Source organism: Nomascus leucogenys, chromosome 15 (genome assembly GCF_006542625.1).
Source record: "Nomascus leucogenys isolate Asia chromosome 15, Asia_NLE_v1, whole genome shotgun sequence".
NCBI classification, from domain to species: Eukaryota; Metazoa; Chordata; class Mammalia; order Primates; family Hylobatidae; genus Nomascus; species Nomascus leucogenys.
This window is the reverse complement of record NC_044395.1, coordinates 94,142,540-94,167,126: the sequence shown is the minus strand read 5'-3', so window position 1 is coordinate 94,167,126 and position 24,587 is coordinate 94,142,540. Positions and strand designations below refer to the sequence as shown.

General features: G+C 43.9%; 1 protein-coding gene across 4 annotated transcripts in view; it reads left to right on the top strand.

The window, feature by feature from the left end:
* The window catches only part of LMO2 (LIM domain only 2), a 38,454-nt gene that overhangs the window by 2,858 nt on the left and 11,009 nt on the right, over window positions 1–24,587 (top strand). For 3 of the 4 annotated variants that reach the window (XM_030829453.1, XM_030829456.1, XM_030829454.1), the window contains 2 exons: window positions 3,351–3,566; window positions 8,565–9,568. In XM_030829453.1, coding sequence (XP_030685313.1) covers window positions 3,351–3,566; window positions 8,565–8,784 — 436 coding nt within the window. In that variant the 3' untranslated portion in view covers window positions 8,785–9,568. Of the gene's footprint in view, window positions 1–3,350; window positions 3,567–8,564; window positions 9,569–24,587 lie in introns of those variants that run through there. The other variant, XM_030829455.1, reaches the window with a different exon arrangement.

The following is a 24,587-nucleotide window of genomic DNA, read 5'->3' as shown; positions in this document are numbered from 1 at the left end:
ATGATTATCCCAGAAATCCAGGCTGAAATGATACTCAGGTATAATATTCAAGATAAGGGTCTGGGAGAATATAAAATATTAATTTGAGGGTGAATCAATCTAATTCAGTCATTGTCTTGGATTGTCCACTAAGTATAATGTGATATTATCATTAATTAAGTATAGAAAGACAGAGCCAATATCTTATACTTTACTTCTCCATCTCATCTCAGGCCATCACCGTAACTCTTTTACTTTACATTCCTCCTGTTTTCCATTATCCTACTAGATGCTTCGTTGTGTACTTCCTCAAATCCAACTGGGGTCATTACAGTCAGCATCTCCAAATTACAGATGGAGACTTGCCTAGCTATATGCAAATGAAACATTTGGACAGAAAGCCAGCCAGAATTCATGAACACAGAGATTCCCTTGCTATGCCACTGGTGGCTCCCACTGCCTCCCCTGTGAGTAACAAGAGCAGTTCATTTGAATTCCAGGCAGTTTTGCACCAGCTAAGGGCAAATTCTCTTCTTTCGCAGTCCTTTGGCAGCATCAACATCGGGACATCCAATGTGCATCGAGGTTCCATGAGTGGTTTTGAAAACCCAGAGTAAGACCATGGGCTGTGGAAAGAAAAGAGATGCAATTCTGAGTTGATGCACATGAAAAAGCTAGAGTATTAGTTATTAGAAGGGGAAATGGCAGTCCTTATATACGATCTGTAGAAACAAAGGAAAGAAAGCAAGGCTTCAGTGAATGAAACCTCGTCTCTACTAAAAATAAAAAAAAATTAGCTGGGCCTGGTGGTGGGCACCTGTAATCCCAGCTATTCGGGAGGCTGAAGCAGGAGAATCATTGAACCCAGGAGGTGGAGGTTGCAGTGAGCCAAGATTGTGCCATTGCACTCCAGCCTGGGCAATAAGAGTGAAACTGTATCTCAAAACAAACAAACAAAAAACTATAGTTTTGAATTTTTTTGAGCTAGGGTCTCACTGTGTTGTCTAGGCTAGAGTGCAGTGCTCACTGCAGCTTCAACTTCCTGGGCTCAGATGATCCTCCCATCTCAGCCTCCTGGGTAGCTGGGACTACTGGCTCATGCCACCAGGCCTGGGCAATTTTTTTTTTGTATGATTTCATTTATATGAAATGTCCAGAATAGACAAATCCATAGATACAGAAATATTAGTGCTTGCTAGGGGCTGCAGGAAGGGGGAATGGGGAATAGTAGCTTAATGAGCCAGATTTCTCTTAGGAGTGATGAAAACATTCTAGAATATGATAATGGTGATGATTTTTTTAAATTATACTTTAAGTTTTAGGGTACATGTGCACAATGTGCAGGTTTGTTACATGTGTATCCATGTGCCATGTTGGTGTGCTGCAGCCTGGGCAATTTTTTATATTTTTTGTAGAGACAGGATTTTGCCATGTTGCCCAGGCTGGCCTCAAACTCGTGGGCTCAAGTGATCCTCCTGCCTTGGCCTCCCAAAGTGCTGGGATTACAAGTGTGAGCCACTGTACCTGGCCATTTTTTTTTCCCAGATAAACTAACTCGAGCTTCCCATTTTCTTGTTCCAAAGATGATAATCTCATGAAGTGCTGTTACACTGCATCTAGAAAGTGTGGGCATGGCTTTAGCACTCCTAAATATTCATAAGGAACATACTTCACATGACAGGATCACCTGAAGTTGTCAGAGTGTTATCGACATTGAGCCACCTAGCCTCCTGTCCCCAAGTATAATGGCTGCTGGGCTTTATGGGCACAGACCAATTAGGACACAAGGTCACCTGGTAAGTTAGTACCAGTTAGAAAGAGGAGACATGGATTTATACCTGCAGGGTACCCAGGAGGAAGCTCCCTTTGGGAATTTTTTTTTTTTTTTTGAGACAGAGCCTTGCTGTCGCCCAGGCTGGAGTGCAATGGCGTGATCTTGGCTCACTGCAGGCTCCGCCCCCCGGGGTTCACGCCATTCTCCTGCCTCAGCCTCCCGAGTAGCTGGGACTACAGGCGCCCGCCACCTCGCCCGGCTAATTTTTTGTGTTTTTAGTAGAGACGGGGTTTCACTGTGTTAGCCGGGATGGCCTCGATCTCCTGACCTCGTGATCCACCCGCCTCGGCCTCCCGAAGTGCTGGGATTACAGGCGTGAGCCACCACGCCCGGCCTCCCTTTGGGAATTTTACAGTTGGAAGAAGGTATGTTTTTTGAAACATAATCGATTTTTAAGAAATAGATTTGTGTTCAAGGTTCCAGAGAACACTTGCTAATTATTATAAATCAACAAGTATTAAGCGTTTGCTGTGTCCCATTTGGGGGACACTAGAATAAGTCCTTCCACTCCTTTATTTTCTTTTAGCAAAGTTATTTATTTTTAAATGTAAAAATGTATTCAGATTCCAGGGAAGCAAAGTGAACAGGAGATGCTATGCATGGCGTATTAACGAAAGAACACGTGTCACAGCCTATTAACAATTGCTGGATTGAGATGTCAGTGTCTGTTTAATTGCCTTCCACTCTCTTTGAAATAATCATTGCCCCCACTTCATTTTCTTCCTCAAATCAACTTTATCCGAATCAGTTTTACTCTTATAAAAATGTTCAGGTAAGGAAAGAAAGGCCTATTTGATGTCCTTCATAAGTGCAACAATGGCCTTACGATACGAGATTTTCCTCCAAGTATTCCTTCAGTAGGAAGAATGGAAAATGGAATTTCTGTAAAAAAGGAAAATTAGGAGAATTCCTGTTATATCCTGATGGAATTTTTATTTTGGAAAGAGAAAGCAACCTAAAATAATTTTTGGTTTCATTCTTCTTTCTTCCTCACCTCTGCTTTTGTGCGGTTGGGAAGGGCTGGTGGGAGGATGGCACTGGGGATTTGCAGATTCTTAGCACTCTGGGTCATCTGCTGCCCTGGCGGTGAGTGACTCTTTTAGTCCAGAGTGCCTCCTCTGAGGTTAGGCAGTGCCCTTGGGTCCAGGGTATAGGAGGAGGAAAATGAGGGAGATTTGTGAAGATAGAGAGGGAGAGTCAGCAGGGAGAGTGGGAAAAAGCAGAAGACCAGAGGTGCCCAGGTAGTGCTGGGCATGGGCACGGGCACAGTGCCACCTGCAGTTGCCTTTGTTGCGTCTTGGTGCCCTGTGTTTACTTCTTAGAGATCTAGGGAGTAAGGTCTGGCTCTTTCCCATCTTAACCCAAGGTTGGTTGGGACTCTGCAATCTGGCCAAGGGATGTGTTGTCGTGTCCCTTCTCCCTTAGGTCACTGAAAGGCAGTCAGGTGAGATGCCCTGTCTGGCCCAAAACGATCTCGGACCCTCGGTGCTGGTCTCACTCTGGTGAGGCTGTCCCTGATGCTTGGCCTTCTCTCCAGGGAACCAGTGGACGAGGTGCTGCAGATCCCCCCGTCCCTGCTGACATGCGGCGGCTGCCAGCAGAACATCGGGGACCGCTACTTCCTGAAGGCCATCGACCAGTACTGGCACGAGGACTGCCTGAGCTGCGATCTCTGTGGCTGCCGGCTGGGCGAGGTGGGGCGGCGCCTCTACTACAAACTGGGCCGGAAGCTTTGCCGGAGAGACTATCTCAGGTACCCTCCCCGGCACTCCACTGGGGCCCGCGGAAGGGAGGCTGGGTGGTCCATGGACATCTGCAGTCTGTGTGTGTTGCCCCTGACCCTGCTCCAGGCTCGGACACCGCCTATAGAAAGAGGTCAGGCTGCAGTGGCTGAGTCTCAGCTCCCACGCTGAGAAGCAGAGGGCATTTCTTCCTGTTTGAGAAGCGTGTTCTCAGGGTTACGTTCCTATGTGGTAAAATACTAATGTCTTTAAAGGCAAGAGAATTGTACACCCAAAATTCAGAAAAGTGGTTCCCTTGGGGAGCAGGAGAAGCTAGGGGATGGGGTTGAGGAGGAGTACGCACGGAGGATCAGAGGGACTGGGAGTGTTTCTGTTTATAAGTTTAGAGGTGGGCTCTGAGGACCTCATTTGAATGCTTCGGAACATTAAATATTCTTTTGTATGACTCCAGTATTATATGATGAGAAATTTAAAAATAGCATATGGAGCTCCAAGCATTGACTCATAGCAGGAAGGCAGTCTTCGAAGAACAGAAAGGCAAAGGCCCTGCAGGCAGTTGGAGGTTTGAGTCCCAATACCATTGCTTCCCAGCTTGGTGGCCTTGGGCAAGTTACTTAACCTTCCTAAGCCTCGATTTCCTCATCTGTAAAATGGGGATGATAATAGCACCTACCTCTAAGGATGTGGGGAGGATTTGATGGAATAATGCAGATAAACTACTTGGCTTGGTATGGATCAAATAGATGTTAGCTGCTCTTATGTAATCATTATTTTCCAATCTAATGAGCAAAGGGATGGAAGAATGGAAGAGTAAAATAGGAACTCGACAACGCCAAGTAAGACAGGAGCTGAGGACATCTCCCATGCTCTGGGCCATCCCATTGGCCATCCGAATTTTCCAGCACTGTGTGAATGCCTTTGCCTAGAATGTGCTAGCGTTTTAAGTTTCCGATGAGGTAACTGTCTCTGTGCCCTCTACTGTCAGATCTGCTCAACTGTGTAGCTGTCAGTATTTCTCCATCTTCCTGGAGCAGAGGGTCTGTGAAGCATGCTTCCCTGATACACCAGGACCATCCAACCCATGGACGCTTGTTGAGACCTCAGCACCCTTGGCTGCTGGGCCAGCTTTTCCTCCCAAACCTGCCCTCAGAGCATTTTACATTATAGAAACAAAACAAAACCAAAAAAACTGCAGGCAGTTTCACAGTGAAGGAAGCTTTACCTGAAGACTGATAGAAGCTTTTTGTCCTTCTTGAATTCCCAGATAATGTCCTTGCAGTCCTTGCAGATATGGTGGTTCCGAGAAAATAAGTAGGGTTTTGCAATGATCATGCTTATAATTTTGGTCAGTTTTCTTTTTTTTTAAGTCACAAAAAATAGAATTGGGATAAATACAGACCTGGTTTTGCTCACTCCCAGTTTGCCAAGTCAGTGAGAAGGCAGACGGGTAAATGATTCCCATCGGACCCTTGACTCCATCCCTGTCAAATCATTTGAATCTTATTAACTGAAGTGCAGATAGAGTAAGGTCAGAAGAGCCCCGGCTTCTCCCTATCTCTACCGTTTTATATAACATTCAGGAATAAAACCAGTGCTGCCTGGGCTTGTTAATCCTTTCCATTTTCAAAAAGGAGAGGAAAAAAAAACCAGTCTGGGAGAACCCAATGTTAATTAACTTGTGTCTTGGTGACATAATTCTTCTCCCTGCCACATTCCTAGGCAGCATGTTAATTAACTCTGCGTTAGTGCAGGCATTTCCAGCCATTCTTTAATATTTATATTATTGTTATTAAAATGGGCAGCAGAGAGCTTAAGATGGGACATCTCTTGACAGAGGGGAAAAATTGTCTTTTGCATCAGGGATGGTTCTTTAGCCAAGATCTTGTTGACTGGCATTCTTAGTGTATCTGGCAGGATCTTTTAACAAGGCAAGTTGGAGGAGTGACTGAACGGGCCCTCTAATGGGGTTGAGTTCTGCTTCACCCCTAGGATAACTTGTCCCCGTGAGGATTTCCAGTGGCTGAGTTGCCTGTTACAGTTCTTTTCCGACATTTAGCTTCAAATATTCATGAGACCCCCATGCAGAACCTCAACTCTGCTGCTGTGTTGTATTGTCGGGAACCCGAGAGCAGCTGTTCGTGTCTGTGCTGAGCCAGATCTCCTTGGATCCCTTTTCACTAATTCTTGTGTGCTGGGAGTGGTGGGGTGGTGATGATGGCAGTAGTTTTGCTTTTAACAGCCAGCACCTGAATCTGTTAGAGCCAGAAGTATGCCTGCCCCCGCTAGACCCCCAATAGACCTTAACCAGTGACAGACACGGTGGGAGTACCAAGCCCCGCAGCCTTGTCTGGAGCCAGGCATAACTTATATTCCAGGGTCCCTCCCCTCTGAGGGACTTTGCCTGAGGTTACAACTTGGCTTGGCTTCCTCCCTTTCCCTCCAGCCTCCCCTGCTGCCTTCCAGGTTTTTCCTGAGAATGCCTCATTCATAAATCACTGGCACATCAATCCTTGCCTCAGGGGCTGCTTCTGGGATATCCAGCCTAAGATACCAATTCTTGGTGCCAGAGGTTAATGCTCAAGTTAAGTGTCAAGTCCTGGCGTATTTTTTACTAATATTAGAATCTCCGAATCCCAGAGCTGGAAGGGGCTACGGGGACCTTCTCTTTCAGTTCCTTTGCTTTACGGCTTAAGTCACAGAAGCCTGTACAGGGGACTCCATTCGCTCAGGTCACCTGGCAAGTTAGAGGTGATGCTGGGACCTGAACTTGTCTCCCACATATTCGTCCTTTGTCCTTCCCTTCATTAGCTGCCTGATGTGGATTGTAATTTACCCCCTGACTTCCCTTTAATAAGCTCCCTCCTTCCTTAAGGATCGCATACCCCAGGCAGTTGGATTCATTCCATGCACACTGTTTTCTCAGTCGTTCATCCTTGCTCAGGCCCAAACTTAACTTACAGAACAGTCAGAAAACTAGAACTGTCTTTCCACTCCGTGACCTCCAATGTGGCGGTTACCTGCAGCTCCACCATCTGCTACGTTGGGATAAAATGTTCTCCCTCAGTAATGAGTTTGCTCCCAGGCGGTGCTTTGAAAACACTCGAAGATCTTCACATGGAAAGCAGGATTCAGAGACAAATTAGCTGGCCCTGGCCCGAACAATGAGCTCTCCACTCACAGACCACCTCTTGTCAATTCCATTAATCTTGCCCAAATATTGCAAAATGTGTCAACTGTCCTTGCGTCCCCTACAACCTCTAAGAATGTACCCACTGATTCTCTGATATCCTGAAATCAACCAGAACTTCCAATAAGAACGAGCATTCACCTAAAACTGTCCTAAAGGTTTTATGTAGAAACCACCTGCTAACATGCTATGTTTTCAGCCACAAGTGAAAATTACTTCCTGCGGCAAGACTGGCACGGCTGGGAATACACCCAAGATGTGTTAAAACATAACCAGCGATGGCTTAGCCCTTGACCATGGGTGCCCTGACATGCTTCGTTTGGTTGTTTTAATAGCTGAGTGAGGTGGAGCCTATGATGGCTGCCATTTCACTGAGGCTCAGAGAATCAGAGGTCTCTCCAGGGTCACTCAGGGCTGGTCCGGGACATTGAAGCTGGGTCTTCTCTGCTTCCGGTACTTGCGTTACTGCACTTTTGCTGTTGATTCTCAAATGTCAGCCTGCCTCCAGTCCCCCGGAAGTGTTCATTAACACACAGACTGCTGGCCTTCTCCCCAGGGTGTCTCAGTTGGGTAGGGAGGGAGGAGGGCTGAGAATTTTTTGTTTGTTTGTTTGTTTAATTTTTGCTTTTCTTTTGAGTCAGGGTCTGGCTCTGTGGCCCAGGCTGGAATGCAGTGGCATGACCTTGGCTCACTGCAACCTCCACCTCCCGGGCTAAAGCCATCCTCCCACCTCAGCCTCCCAAGTATTAATAGCTGAGACTAGAGGCATGCACCACCGCACCCAGCTAATTTTTGTATTTTTTGTAGAGACACAGTTTCACCATGTTGCCCAGGGTGGTCTCGAATTTGTGAGCTCAAGTGATCCGCCTGCCTCAGCCTCCCAAAGTGTTGGGATTACAGGCGTGAGCCACTGCGCCCAGCCTGAGAATTTGTATTTCTAACATGTTCCCAGGCAGTGCTGATGCTGCTGGTCCCAGGACCAACACTTTGAGAACCACTGCACTGAGCCCTGCCATGTTCTGTCTCCCACCTTGACACTAGATTCTGCCGGAAATAAGTGACTGATCAACTGAGGTTTGGGAGAGTCTTGATTTAAATGTCAGAAAAGAAGTTTCCCTTTTGATTCACGCCAGTGGGCAGCGAGGGCCATGAATTAAGATCTTCCATTCATGGTGGAGAGATGCTGTTTGTCCTCCATGTCTCAGAGGCACGATTAGCTGCATCGCGTGTTTTCTGTGGAACTCCCTGTCTCCCAGCAGCTGGGGCCCCAGTGAATAATCAGGTGGAGATGTGCTTTGCAGCTTATGGAGGTATTCAAGGCCAGTACCAGTGGCTATTGACATGATAGAGTTTGGGAGCCTCAGAAGAATGCCCATTTTACTGCATTCCTGGTCAGTACCCTCTCAAAGGGGCCCCTAGGGTCTCTCTCCAGCTGCTCTTCTGAAATGAGGGTTCCAGCACCTGAACCTGGGAGGGGACAGGTAATACTTGCCTAACTCCTTATCATAGATCACATCAGCTGAGAGTCTTGCCCACAGAGGAGGAGCCAGGGGGCAGCCTAGAGGAATGATGAACTGTTGCTGCAGACAGGGAGAAGGCTCAGAAAAGGGAGGAGTTATGCCAGATCCAAATGCCAGTTTCATCTGAGTTCCCTTTTCCTGCTGGGAAAGACTGCACCAGCCGGCCCTCCTTCTGGAGCTGACCTTCCCTGGCTTCCTGACATCCTGAAAGTTCGGCCTCCTTTCTAGGGCTCATCACCGAGCCCTGTCTTCCAGGATTGTCCCTTTCACTGTCTTCTTAGCTTTTCTTTCTTTTGCCCCAGGCTTTTTGGGCAAGACGGTCTCTGCGCATCCTGTGACAAGCGGATTCGTGCCTATGAGATGACAATGCGGGTGAAAGACAAAGTGTATCACCTGGAATGTTTCAAATGCGCCGCCTGTCAGAAGCATTTCTGTGTAGGTGACAGATACCTCCTCATCAACTCCGACATAGTGTGCGAACAGGACATCTACGAGTGGACTAAGATCAATGGGATGATATAGGCCCGAGTCCCCGGGCATCTTTGGGGAGGTGTTCACTGACGACGCCGTCTCCATGGCATCTTCATCTTCACTCTTAGGCACTTTGGGGGTTTGAGGGTTGGGTAAGGGATTTCTTAGGGGATGGTAGATCTTTGTTGGGTACCAAGACATAGCATCCAAGTGGCATAATTCAAGGGCTGACCCTTCAAGGTGACAGAAGGACCAGCCCTTAAGGGAGAACTTACGGCCACAGCCCATCCATAGTAACTGACATGATTAGCAGAAGAAAGGAACATTTAGGGGCAAGCAGGCTCTGTGCTATCATGATGGAATTTCATATCTACAGATAGTTGTTGTGTGCAGACTTGTTGTGACTTTGACGCTTGCAAACTAGAGATGTGCAATTGATTTCTTTTCTTCCTGGCTTTTGTAACTCCCCTGTTTCAATCATTGTCCTCCACACAAGGGAAGGACAGAAAGGAGAGTGGCCGTTCTTTTTTTCTTGGCCCCCTTCCCAAGGCCTTAAGCTTTGGACCCAAGGAAAACTGCATGCAGACACATTTCAGTTGAGAATGGAAACCACAACTTTTAACCAAAACAATTATTTAAAGCAATGCTGATGAATCACTGTTTTTAGACACCTTCATTTTGAGGTGAGGAGTTCCACAGATTGTTTCTATACAAACATAAATCTTAAAAAAAAAGTTGTTCAACTATTTTATTATCCTAGATTATATCAAAGTATTTGTCGTGTGTAGAAAAAAAAAAACAGCTCTGCAGGCTTAATAAAAATGACAGACTGAAATGCAGTGTTGTTTATTTGATTATGACATAATTTGGGATGGCGGGGAAATGCTCTGCTTTTTCTCTTCTAAAGGAGAAGCAAATAAGCAATTTACTCTTAGGTCAAATAAAAACTTCTATGTATTGCAAGGGTTTGTATGAGGCAGGCACATTTCTGTATTACCGGCAATTATATAACAGGTCATCATGTAGCTCAGAGGAATGTAGAATAATTAAATTGTTATTGTAAAATATGCATTTCACTTCAGCGTTGTATGGAGTGAGTGGAAGGCAAGATCATTGCCTTTGGGAAACTTGTAACCTAGAAAGGACACAAATACATAAAGCAGATTCCCTTTGGGAGAGAAGGTAATTACCTAGTTTGAAATGTGGCAAAGATGCTGAGCTTGACACTTCGATTTTCCAAGACGGGTGTCTCAGGGTGTTTTATGACAAGTAGTTAAGAGGACCTTTACTTTGAGGATTTAAAGCAGGCACCTTGGTTTGTGTGTTTGCCTTCCCACGAGTCAGGCTGCCCCCATGAACTGATGCAGAGCGCCACCTGCTGGCCATCACCTCGAAGCGTGCTAGCCCAGGAGGGTCCCGATGTAGGACAAACCTAGATGAAGAAGAATACGCTTTTCGATGATTTCCTTAGAGTACTGGGAAATGCATGAAGTCTAAATGTGTTCATTTATTAAGACACAAGAAACATGCAGCCTTAGCTGCATGTTAACTATAAGATTCCTTTAAATCTTCCTAAGGTTTGTGATCTTTGTTATTTTTAATTGTTTTAAATCCCAGGACAGAGAGACAAATCATTTTTTTTCTTCTAGAGGAGAAATAATGAAGTGATGGCTCTCTTGGTCTGTAAAATGCTAAAAGTAGTTGGGAAATTTGACTGCTTAAGGTGGCCTATTTAAAACAAATCCGCTTACGTTGCATTCCAGCTCAGGTGGTGGAAAGGCGTTACCAGCGAGGGGATGTTTGTTCTAACGCAATGATTCTCAAACTCTCTTGGGACCAGCAGAATCAACATCACCTGGGAACTTACTATAATAAAGAAACAGATTCATAGGCTCCACCCCAGTTACCCTAAATCAGCAAATCTGGGGATGGGGTTCAGCAATTTGTGGGGTGTTTGTTTCTTTGTTTTGAGACAAGATCTCTCTCCGTCCCCCAGGCTGGAGTGCAGTGTTACGATCCTGGCTCGCTGCAGCCTTGACTTCTTGGGCTCAAGCAATCCTCCCACCTCAGCCTCTGTAGTAGCTGAGACTACAGGCTCACACCACCATGCCCAGCTAATTTTTGTATTTTTGGTAGAGATTGGGTTTCCCCATGTTGCTCAGGCTGGTCTTGAACTCCTGGACTCAAGTGATTCACCTGCCTTGGCCTCCCAAAGTGTTGGGTTACAGGCATGAGCCACCGTGCCCCACCTGTGTTTTAATATGCCTTAAAGATGATTCTGACCCATGCTCAAGTTTGCGAATGGCAATTCTAAAACATCTCCCAGTTAGGAAGATCAAGCATTCTAAGTTATTAATATTTGATGCAAAGGTTAATCACTGAAACTCTTCCACATGTAGATACTGTCTACCCTTGGTCCCTAAACTGAAAACTTTCACATGCATTCATCACTCATTTGTTCTGCACATCATCTTCAAAATCAATCACAATTTAATTCACCATTTTAAACCATATTTACAGTAATAATAATGGTAATAGATTTTATCTATGCGATTATCTTATAAGCAGTCTTAAGTAAAAATACAAATGATCATTGCTTTGGAAATGTAAACTTTATTCTTAATCCCCATTGTAGCACAACACACATTAAGATTCAAGAAATCAGCCAATGTTTTTCTCATGCTCAACAAAGCAATAATTAACCTTTTCCATTTGTCAATGGCACCATCTTGGAGAACTGTGGATGCGCAGGCAGTCTTTGTAGCACGTCACCGCAGGCGCCCAAATATCTAACCCACAACTGACTTAAGAGGAAAGACATGTAAAGGAACTTAGAGGGACCAGCTCCCAAGGTCTACCCTGGTGGTCCTTGCATGAATGTGTTACTGTGTGTGCACTAGACCTAGGGTCAGGAGAACTGACATCTGCTGTCTTCCCTGGTCCATGCCTTCATTAAAGCAGTTGGCTGGAACATTTTGCTTCCTCTTATCTCTTGAATGTCTTTTGCCCCAAACCAGCTTCCTTTTATTGCTGCTTCTAAAATAACTACTACTTTTCAGGAAAACTTGGAGTCCTACAAAGTTAAAATAGAACAAGCATCTAAGAGCTTTATCATCTGAAGACTTGGATTTGAATTCCAGTGACATGACTTTAATTGCTTAATAACCATTTACATAGCACTTACCGTTTGCCAGGCACTCTTCTAGTTTTACATATATTAACTCATTGAGGCCACATAACCTGCCTTGGTGGCAGTTGCTGCTTCTTATCACCTGCATTGTGCTGCCAAGGAAAATGAAGCACAGATGGTTAAGTAACTTCCTAAGGTCCTGCGGCTGAGAAGTGACAAAAGTCGCTTTAACCAAGGTGCTTCACCCTGTGCCCTGCTGCTCTCTCAAAGTCTCACCTCATTGAAAAGCAGGTTTCCCATCTGCAAAAGAGGGAGAATGAACACCTTCCATCCCAGATTATTCGGGGATATTTGAGTTTAGTCTAGGCAGAAATGTAAACAAAGCACAATGATATAGGATTAGCACCACAATAAAGCAATGTAAAAAGTGCTCTGGAAATGCAGATAAGGGAACAATTAACTTGGCCCAAGCCTATCTGTCTGGAGTAAAGAGGAAGTGACATTTGAAATGGCCTTGGACCTGGAAGAGCAAAGACTTGGGGACCTTGACTTGCAGCACGAGTATTTCAGTGAGCCCAGTTTGTGTATGGGCGTTGGCTGGAGGCCAGCCAGTGAAGGGTTTAAATTTTGATGCTGTCACTTTCTGGTGGGGTGCCCTTAATTCCCAGTTTCTACAAGATCTGGGCTCTGTGGACATTGCTGACCTGTGACTTGACCTTGGACCCTCAGCTCAAGCCCCGCCTCTTCCAGGTAGCCCCCTCAATCTCTCCAATTTATAGCCTCTCATCCAATCATTCTCAAGTACTAGAAATCTTCTAATTAATAAGACAAACTATTAATATGCTGGCTCCTGGACCAAACTGCAAATCTATAGAATCAGGATCTCTTGGATGAGACCCAGGAATCTACACATTCATCAAGCAACTCCTCTTCCTTTGTTGTCCCCTGACTTCAATAGAACATTGCTGCTAACCCCTGAACCCTGAGTTCCACAAAATCAGGGACACTGTCTCTGGTTTACCCTTTCCAGACTGTAGCACCTGCCTGGCACATAGTGCCCAATATATTTCCTTCCTTCCTTCCTTTCTTCCTCCTTCCTTCCCTCCTTCCTCCTTCCTTCCCTTTTCTTCCTTTCCTTCTCTTCTTCCTTCCCCCCTTCCCTTCCCTCTCTCTTTCTCCCTTTCTTTCTTCCTCTAGACAGGGTCTTGCTATGTCTCCCAGGCTGATTTCGAACTCCTGGGCTCAAGCGATCCTCCTGCCTCAGCCTCCCAAAGTGTTGGGATTACAGGTTTGAGGCACCATGCCCAGGCTGATTGTTATATTTTATTTGTTTTATTTAAAACTTTGTTCTCTACTTTTTTCTTTCTTTCTTTCTTTTTCTTTTTTTTTTTTTTTTTTTGAGATGGAGTCGCACTCTGTGGCCCAGCCTGGAGTGCAGTGGCATGATCTTGGCTCGCTGCAACCTCCACCTTCTGGGTTCAAGAGATTCTTCTGCCTGAGCCTCCCGACTAGCTGGGATGACAGGCATGCACCACCACACTAGGCTAATTTTTGTATTTTTTGTAAAGACAGGGTTTCACCAGGCTGGTCTTGAACTCCTGACCTCAGGTGATCCGCCCACCTCGACCTCCCAAAGTGCTAGCATTACAGGCATGAGCCACTGCGCCCCACCTATTCTCTACTTTAAAACTTGATTTAAGAAGAAGGCCTTTTCTGAAACTAGCCTTTAAGTTCTTTATCGTCGCCCACAGCATTTAGGCCAATGTAACACAGGTGGAAAAGCAGGAGCAAATATTTATGGCATGAGTAGCTAAGAGGGAGGGCCAGTAAGTAAATAAATAGGGGAGACGAGGTTTTCTAGGAATTTTCAGGGAAGGGGCAAGGAAAATAGAAGATAAGCCTGCAGCATCTTGTTATGCCAGAAAGTAAGGAAATAGTAAAAACTAAATAAATAAATGAAATGAAATGAAATGAAAAAAATGATGTAAACATGTCATAAAGACAAAGGAGCCAGCTTAAAGGGGCTCTCAATAGCCAAATCTAAGACAATTTGATTATCAAAACAATTAAGGACAGTAATGAATTAAGGATAGTAATGAGTGTTAAGCATGGCAGGGGGCAGAATTCATGAGTTTATACCAGTGATAAATAAATGAGGGAGAAGGAAGGATTCATGTTTACAGCAGAATCTTGGATGCCAACTGGTAAATGGGAAGACAGCATGAGAGCTGGAAAAATCATTTTACAACTGTGACAGTTAAGATAGAATCAAGCAAGCATTATCAATAGATGCTGAATTTCAACAGAGAAACAAATAGCAAGATATGGATATTTGGATGGTCTTCAAGTACCTTCCCATAGATTCCTCACTAGTTATAAGAAGGAAAACCGCTAATTACACAGTAGAGAAATTGGATAGCACCTTGACCGGGTGATCTATGTGGGGCAGATGAGCATCTCAGGCTTCCAGATGTAATATCCTGAAAAGGACACAGGATCACTCTTTTTAGTAGTTCTGCTGAGAATATATAACGTGTCTAATTATGAGACAAATCATTAGACAAACCCAAAATGATGAACATTCTAGTTTTAAAAGTTGGTGGGGGGGGAGTGTGGACCCTATTCTTTGGAAATGTTAGTGTCATGAATAATAAAGAAGGCTGTGGGAATGTTTCAGGTTAAAGAAGGCTAAGGAGAACTGACAACTAAATCCAACACCTGGCCCTGTACTCAATCCAGTGCTGGAGGGAATTCTACAAAGGGCATCGTTGGGTCAAGTGATAAAGTCAGAATATGAATGGATAGATTAGTTAAAAAGTATTAGGTGTTAATGTAAATGTTACTGAAATTGGTAATTGTACTGTGTTTATGTAAGAGAATGTCCCTATTATTAGGAAATGCATCCTGAAATATTTAGGAGTAAAGTGATAGAGGCAGGAAGCAGAGAAATTCTAGGCAGACAGGGGTGGGTCCCTGGCAAAACCCCACCTTCCAGCCAAAAACCCTGCAAACCCTCTGCCCAAAGTGAGAACTTCTATCCCTGTTTGCCCACTCTCTCCCCATTGGTTCTTTCTGATTAATGTCTTTTTACCAATCCAATATTGCCTTTTCCGAAACTACCTATGGCCCACCCCACCCCCTACCATACTGTGCCCCAGACTCAGTCGGTAGAGGAGAGAAGCAGCTTGACTGGAGAGAGTCGACTTGACTTCAGAGGGAGAGCTGGACTTCACAGGAGAGATGGCTTAACTTCAGAGAAGAGCCGGCTGGAGAAGGCCAGATTTCAGGGAAGATTATCTGCCCATCCCATCCCCTCTCCAGCTCCCCTCTCCACTGAGAGCCATCTCCATCAATAAATACAATTCTCCACCTCCACCATCCTTCAAGTGTCCGGGCCACCTCATTCTTCTTGGATGCTGAACAAAAGCTCGGGACCCACTGAGTGATGGTACCCAAAAAAGGCTGTCACACTGGCCCTTTGCCCTCACTGGTGGAGGGCAGCCTCCCCATGCGATGAGGCAAGAGGCCCACTGAGCTGACAGCACACCACTGTCCACAGACACTGGAGCTAAGAGAGCATTGTAACATGCCCTCTGGGGCTTCGCGGCTCACAGGCATCCCCACCTGGGCACCGCTGCAGGGCGTGCAGGGAGCCTACTCTTGCCGGTGCCCAAAGCAGCTGGCCAGATCCTGCACTCGTTCACCCACGCGCTTCCTGCAAGAAGAGCTTGAGCATGGCGGGCCGAGTGAACAAGGCACGCCTATCGCAAGTCTGATGAAGGGGTGGAGAAAAACTCCTGCATCGAAGAGCTATTATATATGTAACTTAAATAGTTGAGAAAACAGTTGTCTGTGTGTGTGTGTGTGTGTGTGTGTGTGTGTGTGTGTGTGTGTGTGTGTTTCGAGAGGGAGAGAGAGGAGAGGAGAAATGATAAAGCAAATGAGATTAACATATTAACAACAGGTGAGTCTAGGTAAAGGCTGTACTGGTACACTGTTTTTATTCTTGCAACTTTTCTGTAAGTTTGAAACTATTTCCAAATAAAAAGGTTTTTTTTTTTAACTCACAAATCTTGGCTTTTTCTTGTTTTGGGCTTTTTGGTTTGATTAGGAGAACAACAAGGCAGATAAAGAGAGGAAAAAATATAGTGTAGAATTCAGTAATGTGCTACTGTTCATTTGTCACAACTTTAATGTACTTTTGACCTTACAAATGCACCTCCAGCAAGTAATTCCCCTCTCCACACCCACTCCCCATAATGGGAAGAATGTGTTTAGAAGGGTTCACTTAGTGCTTATTTCTGAAGCAGGTTATTTCTCAACCTTATAAAATGAGATTACCAGAAATTCTGCATTTCCTTTGTAATTAGGATCAAGATGTAATCATCTGGCCCTGAAATGTGTGTATTATAGGGGTAGGAATCGAAGCTATAATGTTTTGTACGTACATCTAAGAATTGAGTTAAAAGATGTTTCAAAGCAATGAAGAAGTCACATCCATTCTCTACCAGTGGCCATGTATTAATTCTTCCGGAAAATCATTTCTCCGAGTTAATAGAATCTTTGAAGCTAAATCAAGTCAATTTCCATTGTCACATTGTGATGCTTTTGAACTGGGCTCACTGAATTATCCTATTTGATGACCACTTTAAAGATGGCTTTGTTGTGAGCCTCAGCAAACCCACAGCAGTATCTCTGTGTCAGCCTCCCCCGCCCCCGCCATTCATTCCAATTACTTAATGAGCAGCTCAAGGCAAATGCCCCCCTGTAATTACATCCCAGCCAAAATAGATATATGGTAGGTAGAATAGCCTATGTGATGTGAGTGAAAGAACACTGAAATCAGGAAACCTGACTTTGCCACTAATTAATGGAGTGTCTTTAGGTAGGTCTCAGTTTCCTCATTTGCAAACTGAGGAGCTTACAGTAGATGATCTCTAGGAATTTGGTAGTCAGACTTTGGTTTACAGACAAGTAAGTATGGAATTTGGGAGGAAGCATTTGTGGTAGCCACTCCCCAAGGTGACCCTAGTGATTCTTGCTTCCTGGCTTCACCTCCTGCGTTGTCTCCATCCAGATGGAATAGGGCTAACTTGTCTAACTAATAGGATATTGCAGAAATGATGGAATATGCCTTCTGAGGCTACATCCAGACTGTTGCTTCCACCTTGCTGTCTCTTGGATCACTTGTTCTGGAGGAAAAAAAAACAAATAGCTGTCATGCCTTGAAGCTGTTCAGACAGCTCTACATGGAGCTCCATGTGGTGAAGAGGAACTGAGGCCTCCTGCCACCAGCCAGCACTCATCTGCCCATCTTGTAAATGAGCCACCTTGAAAGCAGAGCCTCTGGCCCAGTCAAAGCTTCAGACAACTGCAGTCCCACCTTATATCTTGCATATAACCTCGTGAGAAACCCCCAAGCTGGAATCAGTCAACCAAGCTGTTCTTTAATTTCTGACCTACAGAAGTGATACAAGATAAATAATTGTTGTTTTAAGCCACTGAGTTTTGGGGCAATTTGTTATGCAACAAGCTTTTATTTTGTATGCATTTTTAAATTCTTATTTTCACAGTCATCCACTTTTTATTATATTGTACAAAAGTATCAATCCATGGTAGATTGAAAGTTAAAAATTTCAGAGTTTGAAAAGTGCTGATCAGAATAATACAATCTTAGTTGAAAGCTGAAAAAGTTTTTGAAATTATCCAGCCCACCCTCTCACTCAGCGAATAACTTGTCTCTTACAGTTTTCTAGCAATAAAATTCTGATTCTTGGCAGCATTATCACCATCAATGTTATTAAACATGACTTTTATTGAGCATTTGCCAGGTAGATGCACTATCCTAAGTATTTTATGGTCTTTACAACAACTCTACACAGCAAATATTACTATCTTAATTTTACAGAAGAGGAAACTGAGGCTTGGGATAAAGCCGAGACTTTAATTCTTCGAGGTCATCTCATCCTAGACTATATTGCCTCTAGCTTCATTAATTTATCTCCCAAAACTTAATTTTATAGAACCAAATAATATATATATTTTTTCGGACTGCTGGAAATTACTTTCCCACTTATTTTAGGGAAAAAGAGACAGAATTCAAATCCTAGGCCAGGTGCGCTGGCTCATGCCTGTAATTCCAGCACTTTGGGAGGCTGAGGTGGAAGGATCACTTGAGCCCAAGAGTTCGAGATGAGCCTGGGAAACATAGCAAGACCCCTGTCTCTATAAAAAATAAAATAAGGGCTGTGTGCGGTGGCTCATGCCTATAATCCCAGCACTTTGGGAGGCCGAGAGGGGTGGATCACAAGGCCAGAAGTCCAAGACCAGCCTGGCCAGGATGCTGAAACCCTGTCTCTACTAAAAATACAAAAATTAGCCGGGCGTACTGGCACACGCCTGTAATCCCAGCTACTCAGGAGGCTGAGGCAGGAGACTCACTTGAACTCTGGCAGCAGAGAGGTTGCAGTGAGGTGAGATTGTGCCACTGAACTCCAGCCTGGGCAACAGAGCAAGACTCTCTCTCAAAAAAAAAAAATAATAATAATATAGCCAAAGTAAACAAAGTGCTAAAAGCATTTGCCAACAATAAATGTTTTCATTGCATTTAATGTTACCTAACAAAATGGGAGGGAGTGTAAATGTATAAGAGTCATCTTTGGAGACAAATGGATGTGGTTCTAGTCAGTCTTCTCATTGGTAAATGAAGATAATATACTTACATTAGCATATCATTGTAAAAATTATGGGTAATCTACATGAAGCAATGAGAACAGTTGCTGGCATTCATGCAATATGTATTGAGCGTTTCCTAGGGGCCAGGCACGGTTCTTGGCAATGGAAATACAGTGGTGAGCAAGACAGCAAGGTCCCCGTTACCACAACACTTACATTCTAGTGGGAGGAAACAAAATAAATAAGTACACAAATAAATGAACAAGTTTATTTCAGAGAGTGATCGACGGATTAGGATAAAATAGAGCAATGTGATAGAATGTCAAGAGATGCCAAGAGATGTCATTTTAGAGGAGGGAGGGCGTGGTCAGGGAAAGCCTTTGTGAGGCAGTGGCTTTGAGCTAGGACCGAATGTCAGGAAAGATTCAGTCATACAGACATTCAGAAACAGAGGAAACAGGCAAGTGAAAGTCTTCAGCCAAGAACCCACTTGTCGAACTCAAAGAACATCAAGAAGTCCAAAGTAGCTGGAGGAAAGGTGATACATGAGGCCAAATCATATAGGATCTTACAAGGCTGACGATGAGCTCAGATGTTATTCTAACTGCAGTGGCAAGACTTTGGAATCTTTTAAGCAGGAGAGTGGCATACATACTCTGATTAGTGTGTTGAAAGATCACTCTGTGTGTGTGCATGGAAGACCCTAGAGAGACGAGCTGGGAGGCTGTTGCATGATCCAGGTGAGAGATGATGGTGGCTTGGATTAAGGTGTTAAAATGGGGATAGAGAAAGGTAGGCGAGTGTATTCGGCCATTTTTGCATTGCTATAAGGAAATACTTGAGACTGAGTAATTTATAAAGAAAAGAGGCTTAATTGGCTCACAGTTCAGCAGGCTGTACGGAAGCATGGTGGCATCTGCTTCTGGGGAGGTCTCAGGGAGCTTTTACTCATGGCGGAAGGTAAAAGGGAAGCGAGGCATTTCACATGGCCAGAGCAGGAGGAAGGTGGCAGGGAGGTGCTATACACTTCTAAACAACCAGATCTTGTGAGAACTCTATCACAAGATCAACATCAAAGGGGTGGTGCTAAACCATTCATGAAGGAAGCGCCCCCATGATCCAATCACCTCCCACCAGGCCTGACCTCCAACAGTGGGGTTTGCAATTGAACAAGAGATTTGAGTGAGGAAACAGATCCAAACTATATCAACAGATTCCAGATATATTTCAAAGGTATCTAAAATGACTTCGTTGGCACTAAAAAAAGTTTTTATCATTACTACCAATAATAGGGACTTTTTAAAACCATCTTTTGCATGATTTTTGTTGAAGCAATATTGTCTTAGTTGTTTATTGCAACACAATTTGCTGTGTTCTCTAAGGTTTTACTTGCTTAGTGTGATCAGGGAAATGAGTTACTGAGAAAAGAAAAAAATTCATTTGAACATAGACAGAATCTTTCCTGTATTACCCAGTGATTAAAGAGAAAAGATGGCCGGGCACAGTGCCTCATGTGTGTAATCCCAGCAGTTTGGGAGGCCAAGGCGGGTGGATCACTTGAGGTCAGGGGTTTGAGACAAGCCTGGCCAACATGGTGAAACACCGTCTCTATCAAAAATACAAAAACTAGCCAAGCAAGGTGGTAGGTGCCTGTAATCCCAGCTACTCAGAGGCTAAGTCAGAAGAAGTGTTTGAACCCAGGAAATGGAGGTTGCAGTGAGCCCAGATCATGCCATTGCACTCTAGCCTGGGTGACAGAGCAAGACTCTGTCTCAAAAATAGAGAGAGAGAAAAGATAGTTGGCCTTAACTGCTGGGCAACCGGGGTCATTAGAAAGGAATGTGAATCTTCTGATTCTACTTACCATGGCTTATAATGGAATCCAGGTGAACAGGAAGGCACAAACCCAGCATCACCCAACAGGGGAAGGTGAAATAAGTCAGATCCAGCTGTGCACAAAGATGAAGTAAAACCTAAGCTGGAGAATGTTTACTTTGGGCAAAATGGAAGCCTAAGATAACCACAACACCTATTAATGATGAATAAAACATATCCAAAGATATCTAGATGCAAAATTGAGCTGCAGGAAAAACAAATATAGAAAACATCAGGTCCAGAAATAAATAGAGGTGAGAAACATTGCATAAAGCTGGCACTGAGATGCCTTGGGGAGTTACTGGCCACTACCATCTGGCTCCATGCAGGGATAATACATTGAGGATTGTTGTGAATGGGTGGTTGGAAGTGAGAATCCTACATAAGGCAGAGCTAGCAAAGGGCTACATCCACAGTGAAGGGGTGGACTGGGAAAAAAATCTATCCACAGGCACAGAGTGATGTCAAGGAAGTTTGCAACCTCAGCCTAGATTCTGGATGAGAGAAAACAAAAGTTTTCCCTGAGAGTGCAAAACCTCAAGACACCATTTATACAGGTTCTGAATGTACAATAAATGCACAGCCTGGGAATCACCATGCCCAATCCAATAAATTATTGATAAAAATTTACATTAAGCCAGTGATTTCCTCTGTCTCAATAGGAAGAGGCAAACACAATTATGAACTTTACCAAAATTTTAAAATGTTGCTCTTGCAAAGATACCATCAAGAAAAAGAAATAGCCGGGCGTGGTGGCTCACGCTTGTAATCCCAGCACTTTGGGAGGCCGAGGCGGGCGGATCACGAGGTCAGGAGATCGAAACCACGATGAAACCCCGTCTCTACTAAAAATACAAAAAATTAGCCGGGCGTGGTGGCGGGCGCCTGTAGTCCCAGCTACTCGGAGAAGCTGAGTCAGGGGAATGGCGTGAGCCCGGGAGGCGGAGCTTGCAGTGAGCCGAGATTGCGCCACTGCACTCCAGCCTGGGCGACAGAGCGAGACTCCGTCTCAAAAAAAAAAAAAAAAAAAAAAAAGAAAAAGAAATGGCAAGGTATGCCTCATGGAACAAAAAAAGAGAAAATCATGTATAAAACAGAATAGCCACTCAAAAGAATTTTGAAATGGCACAGTATAGACTGGGAGAAAATACTTGCAAAACATGTGTCTGAAAAAAGACTTGTACTTGTATCCTGAATATGTAAAGAGTGATTACATCTCAGTAATAGAAAACAAATCAATTAAAATTGGGAAATGATTTGAATAGATGCTTCACTAAAGAAGATACACAAATGGACGACTATAACTGTTTTTTTCCTTTTTATAGCAAAATACAACATGAATTTTACTGACAAATACGACATGAATGGGTCTCAAAAGCATTGCACTAAGTGAGAGCAGCCAGTTAGGCACACTAAACACTGCATGATTCCATTCATATGAAATTCCAGAAAAAGGGAAACTAGAGTGACCAAAAACAAATCTGTGATTGTCAAGAGCTAAAGATAAGGGTTGGATGGGGCTGTTCTATATGGTGACTGTGGTTATGATTACATAACTGTGAATTTGTTAAAACTCATTGAATTGAATGCTTAAAATGGGTGGATTTTATCATATGTAAATGATTTTTTTTGTAAAGCTTATTTTTACAAAACTCATGGTCTCTTACTGGACAGAACTAGAAATATATAAACATACGGTTTTCTGTACCCTTTGACCATAAACAACAGCTGTGTGACACTGGACAATTTAACTTCTCTGCGTCTTGTCTCCTCAGGTGTAATGTGGGGATAATAACAGAATATTACATATTGTTATGAGGACCAAATTAAATAACACAGTATATATAAAGCACTTTGCACTGTGCCTAGCGGGTTATCCAATCACCAACTCAGGGACACTTTCTTTTCTTTTATTCTTTTCTTTTTTTGTGTAATTTAAAAAATATTTTTATAAAAAAGTGGAAACAAGGTCTTGCTATGTTGTCCAGGTGGGGCTCAAACTCCTGAGCTCAAGCAATCCTCCCATCTCAGCCTCCCAAAGTGCTGGGATTACAGGCATGAGCCACCCTGCGCCCCGCCCTCAGGGACACTTTCTAGGCCTCTTCCCTTTGTTCAGACTCACTCAAGAGCCTTCTCAACAGCCTCAAAACTACCTCCTGGTCTAGCTTGGCTTCTCTCCTAGTTTCCCTGCAGGAAGAGTTCCCTAGGAGTGTCCAGTTGCCTGGGTAATCATTTGGTTCATTTTGTTTTTGTTGTTTGTTTGTTTTGTGGGCCTTTTTTTTCTTTCTGTTTTTTTTTGAGACGGAGTCTTGCTCTGTCACTCAGGCTGCAGTGTGCAGTGGCATGATCTCGGCTCATTGCAACCTCTGCCTCCCAGGTTGAAGCAATCAACCTCTGCCTCCCAGGTTGAAGCAATCCTCCCACATCAGTCTCCTGAGTAGCTACCAGTTGCCTGGATAATTTAATTTCAGAATGTTGACATCGCATTCTGGGCTATAATTTAACCTTGCCTGAGTTTGGTTTGTATGGGTTGCCCTCCCATAGCCTGTCTTCTCTGGGACACGGATAAGATCATACATCTAGACTTGCAAGGCTGGGAACCTGACTCCCTAGATTGTGTGGAACGAGAGAGGCCCAACTGAGTAGATTCTCCCCTGGCACCATTTCTGGATCACTATGGTCGAGTGGTAATACCAGACGGTAGCAATAACTGCCAGAGGGCTGACCTACCCATTACTTTTGGTCTTTCAAAGTATTTTTGGGTACAAGAAGTACAGTTTACCTTGCTTGGGACACACACACACACACACACACACACACACGAAAAAGAGAGAGAAAGAGAAACCCTAAGTAAATACGATTTCATTTTCTTGAAGAAACTTTAATATTGGAATAGGCATAACTCTGGATTCTTTTGAGTGGCTATTCTGTTTTATACATGATTTTCTCTTTTTTTGTTCCATGAGGAATTCCTGACCTTGAAGTGAAATGGATATTTTGGTTGAATTCTCATTCTCAGTGACAGCAAATACGAAAGAGAGAATACATTCTCTACTGGTGTTTCCCACTTGTTCCCGTAACTTGGCACATACAGAATGGAATGCAGCAGTGCGGCGGGGAAGCTGCTGGGGCCCAACAACCTTGCCAAAGGTGTCGATGATTTAGGCTCGCTGTAAGCCCTTCTAGGCACGCCAGTATTGCAGCAACAGCTGCAAAGGAAGCAATTGCTAATTAGGAAGGAATCCTGTTCTCCATGCAGGCCGGTTGCAATCCTAACTCTGTAGCAAGAAAGACACCTTCATCCAGACAGGTCACTGTGAACCTGTGACCATGTTCCCGGACAGTCTTCATGAAAGTGAACAGATACCACTGCTGAATTCATGTGTGCTCCTTGGACATTGGCTTTTTGTCCAAGGTTTTACCCTGAATTCTTGAATCTAGGAGAAAATCTGGATCTAGGGGCATGCCGTTGATGATTTTTTTATCTGCTACTTCCGTAGCAGAAACAGGACATCTTATACATTATTTCTTAGCAATTGTAAAGCTAGAAGAATAATTTTTATCTGTCTACATACCTCACAGTGTTGTTGTGAGTTAAATGAAGCATTGGAACCACAACCGTTACACAGTGAATGCTATGTAATTGGTTGCCATTACTATTTATATGTTCACATTCTGAGAACTAAGTATTTATGAGGTTAAGAAAAAGTCAAAATGTTGTTTTCCAAATTCTTTTTAAAAGACTGATTTTTGCAGGAAAGGTGGAGTCAAAATACCTGGCAATTTTGCCAGTGCTGCCATTGGTAATAAATTATCAAATCAGATAACAGAATCAGTGAATTGGGGATCTGGAGAGGAAAGCCCAACACTTTTCCTTTTCTAGATGGAAAAAAGGAGATCCAGAGATAGCAAGCCGCAACAGCAAATCTGAAATCATAGCTAAGAGCTTACAGTTCTTGTCTAGAGCTTTTCTCCAGAATGCTATGGCCTAGACAAAAAAAAAAAAAAAAAAAAAGGCTTAAAAAAATAAAGTGCTGGCAGGGGACGGTGGCTCACGCCTATAATCCCAGTACTTTATAGACCAGGGCAGGCAGATCACCTGAGGTCAGGAGTTCAAGACCAGCCTGGTTCCAACATGGCGAAACCCCGTCGTTACTAAAAATACAAAAATTAG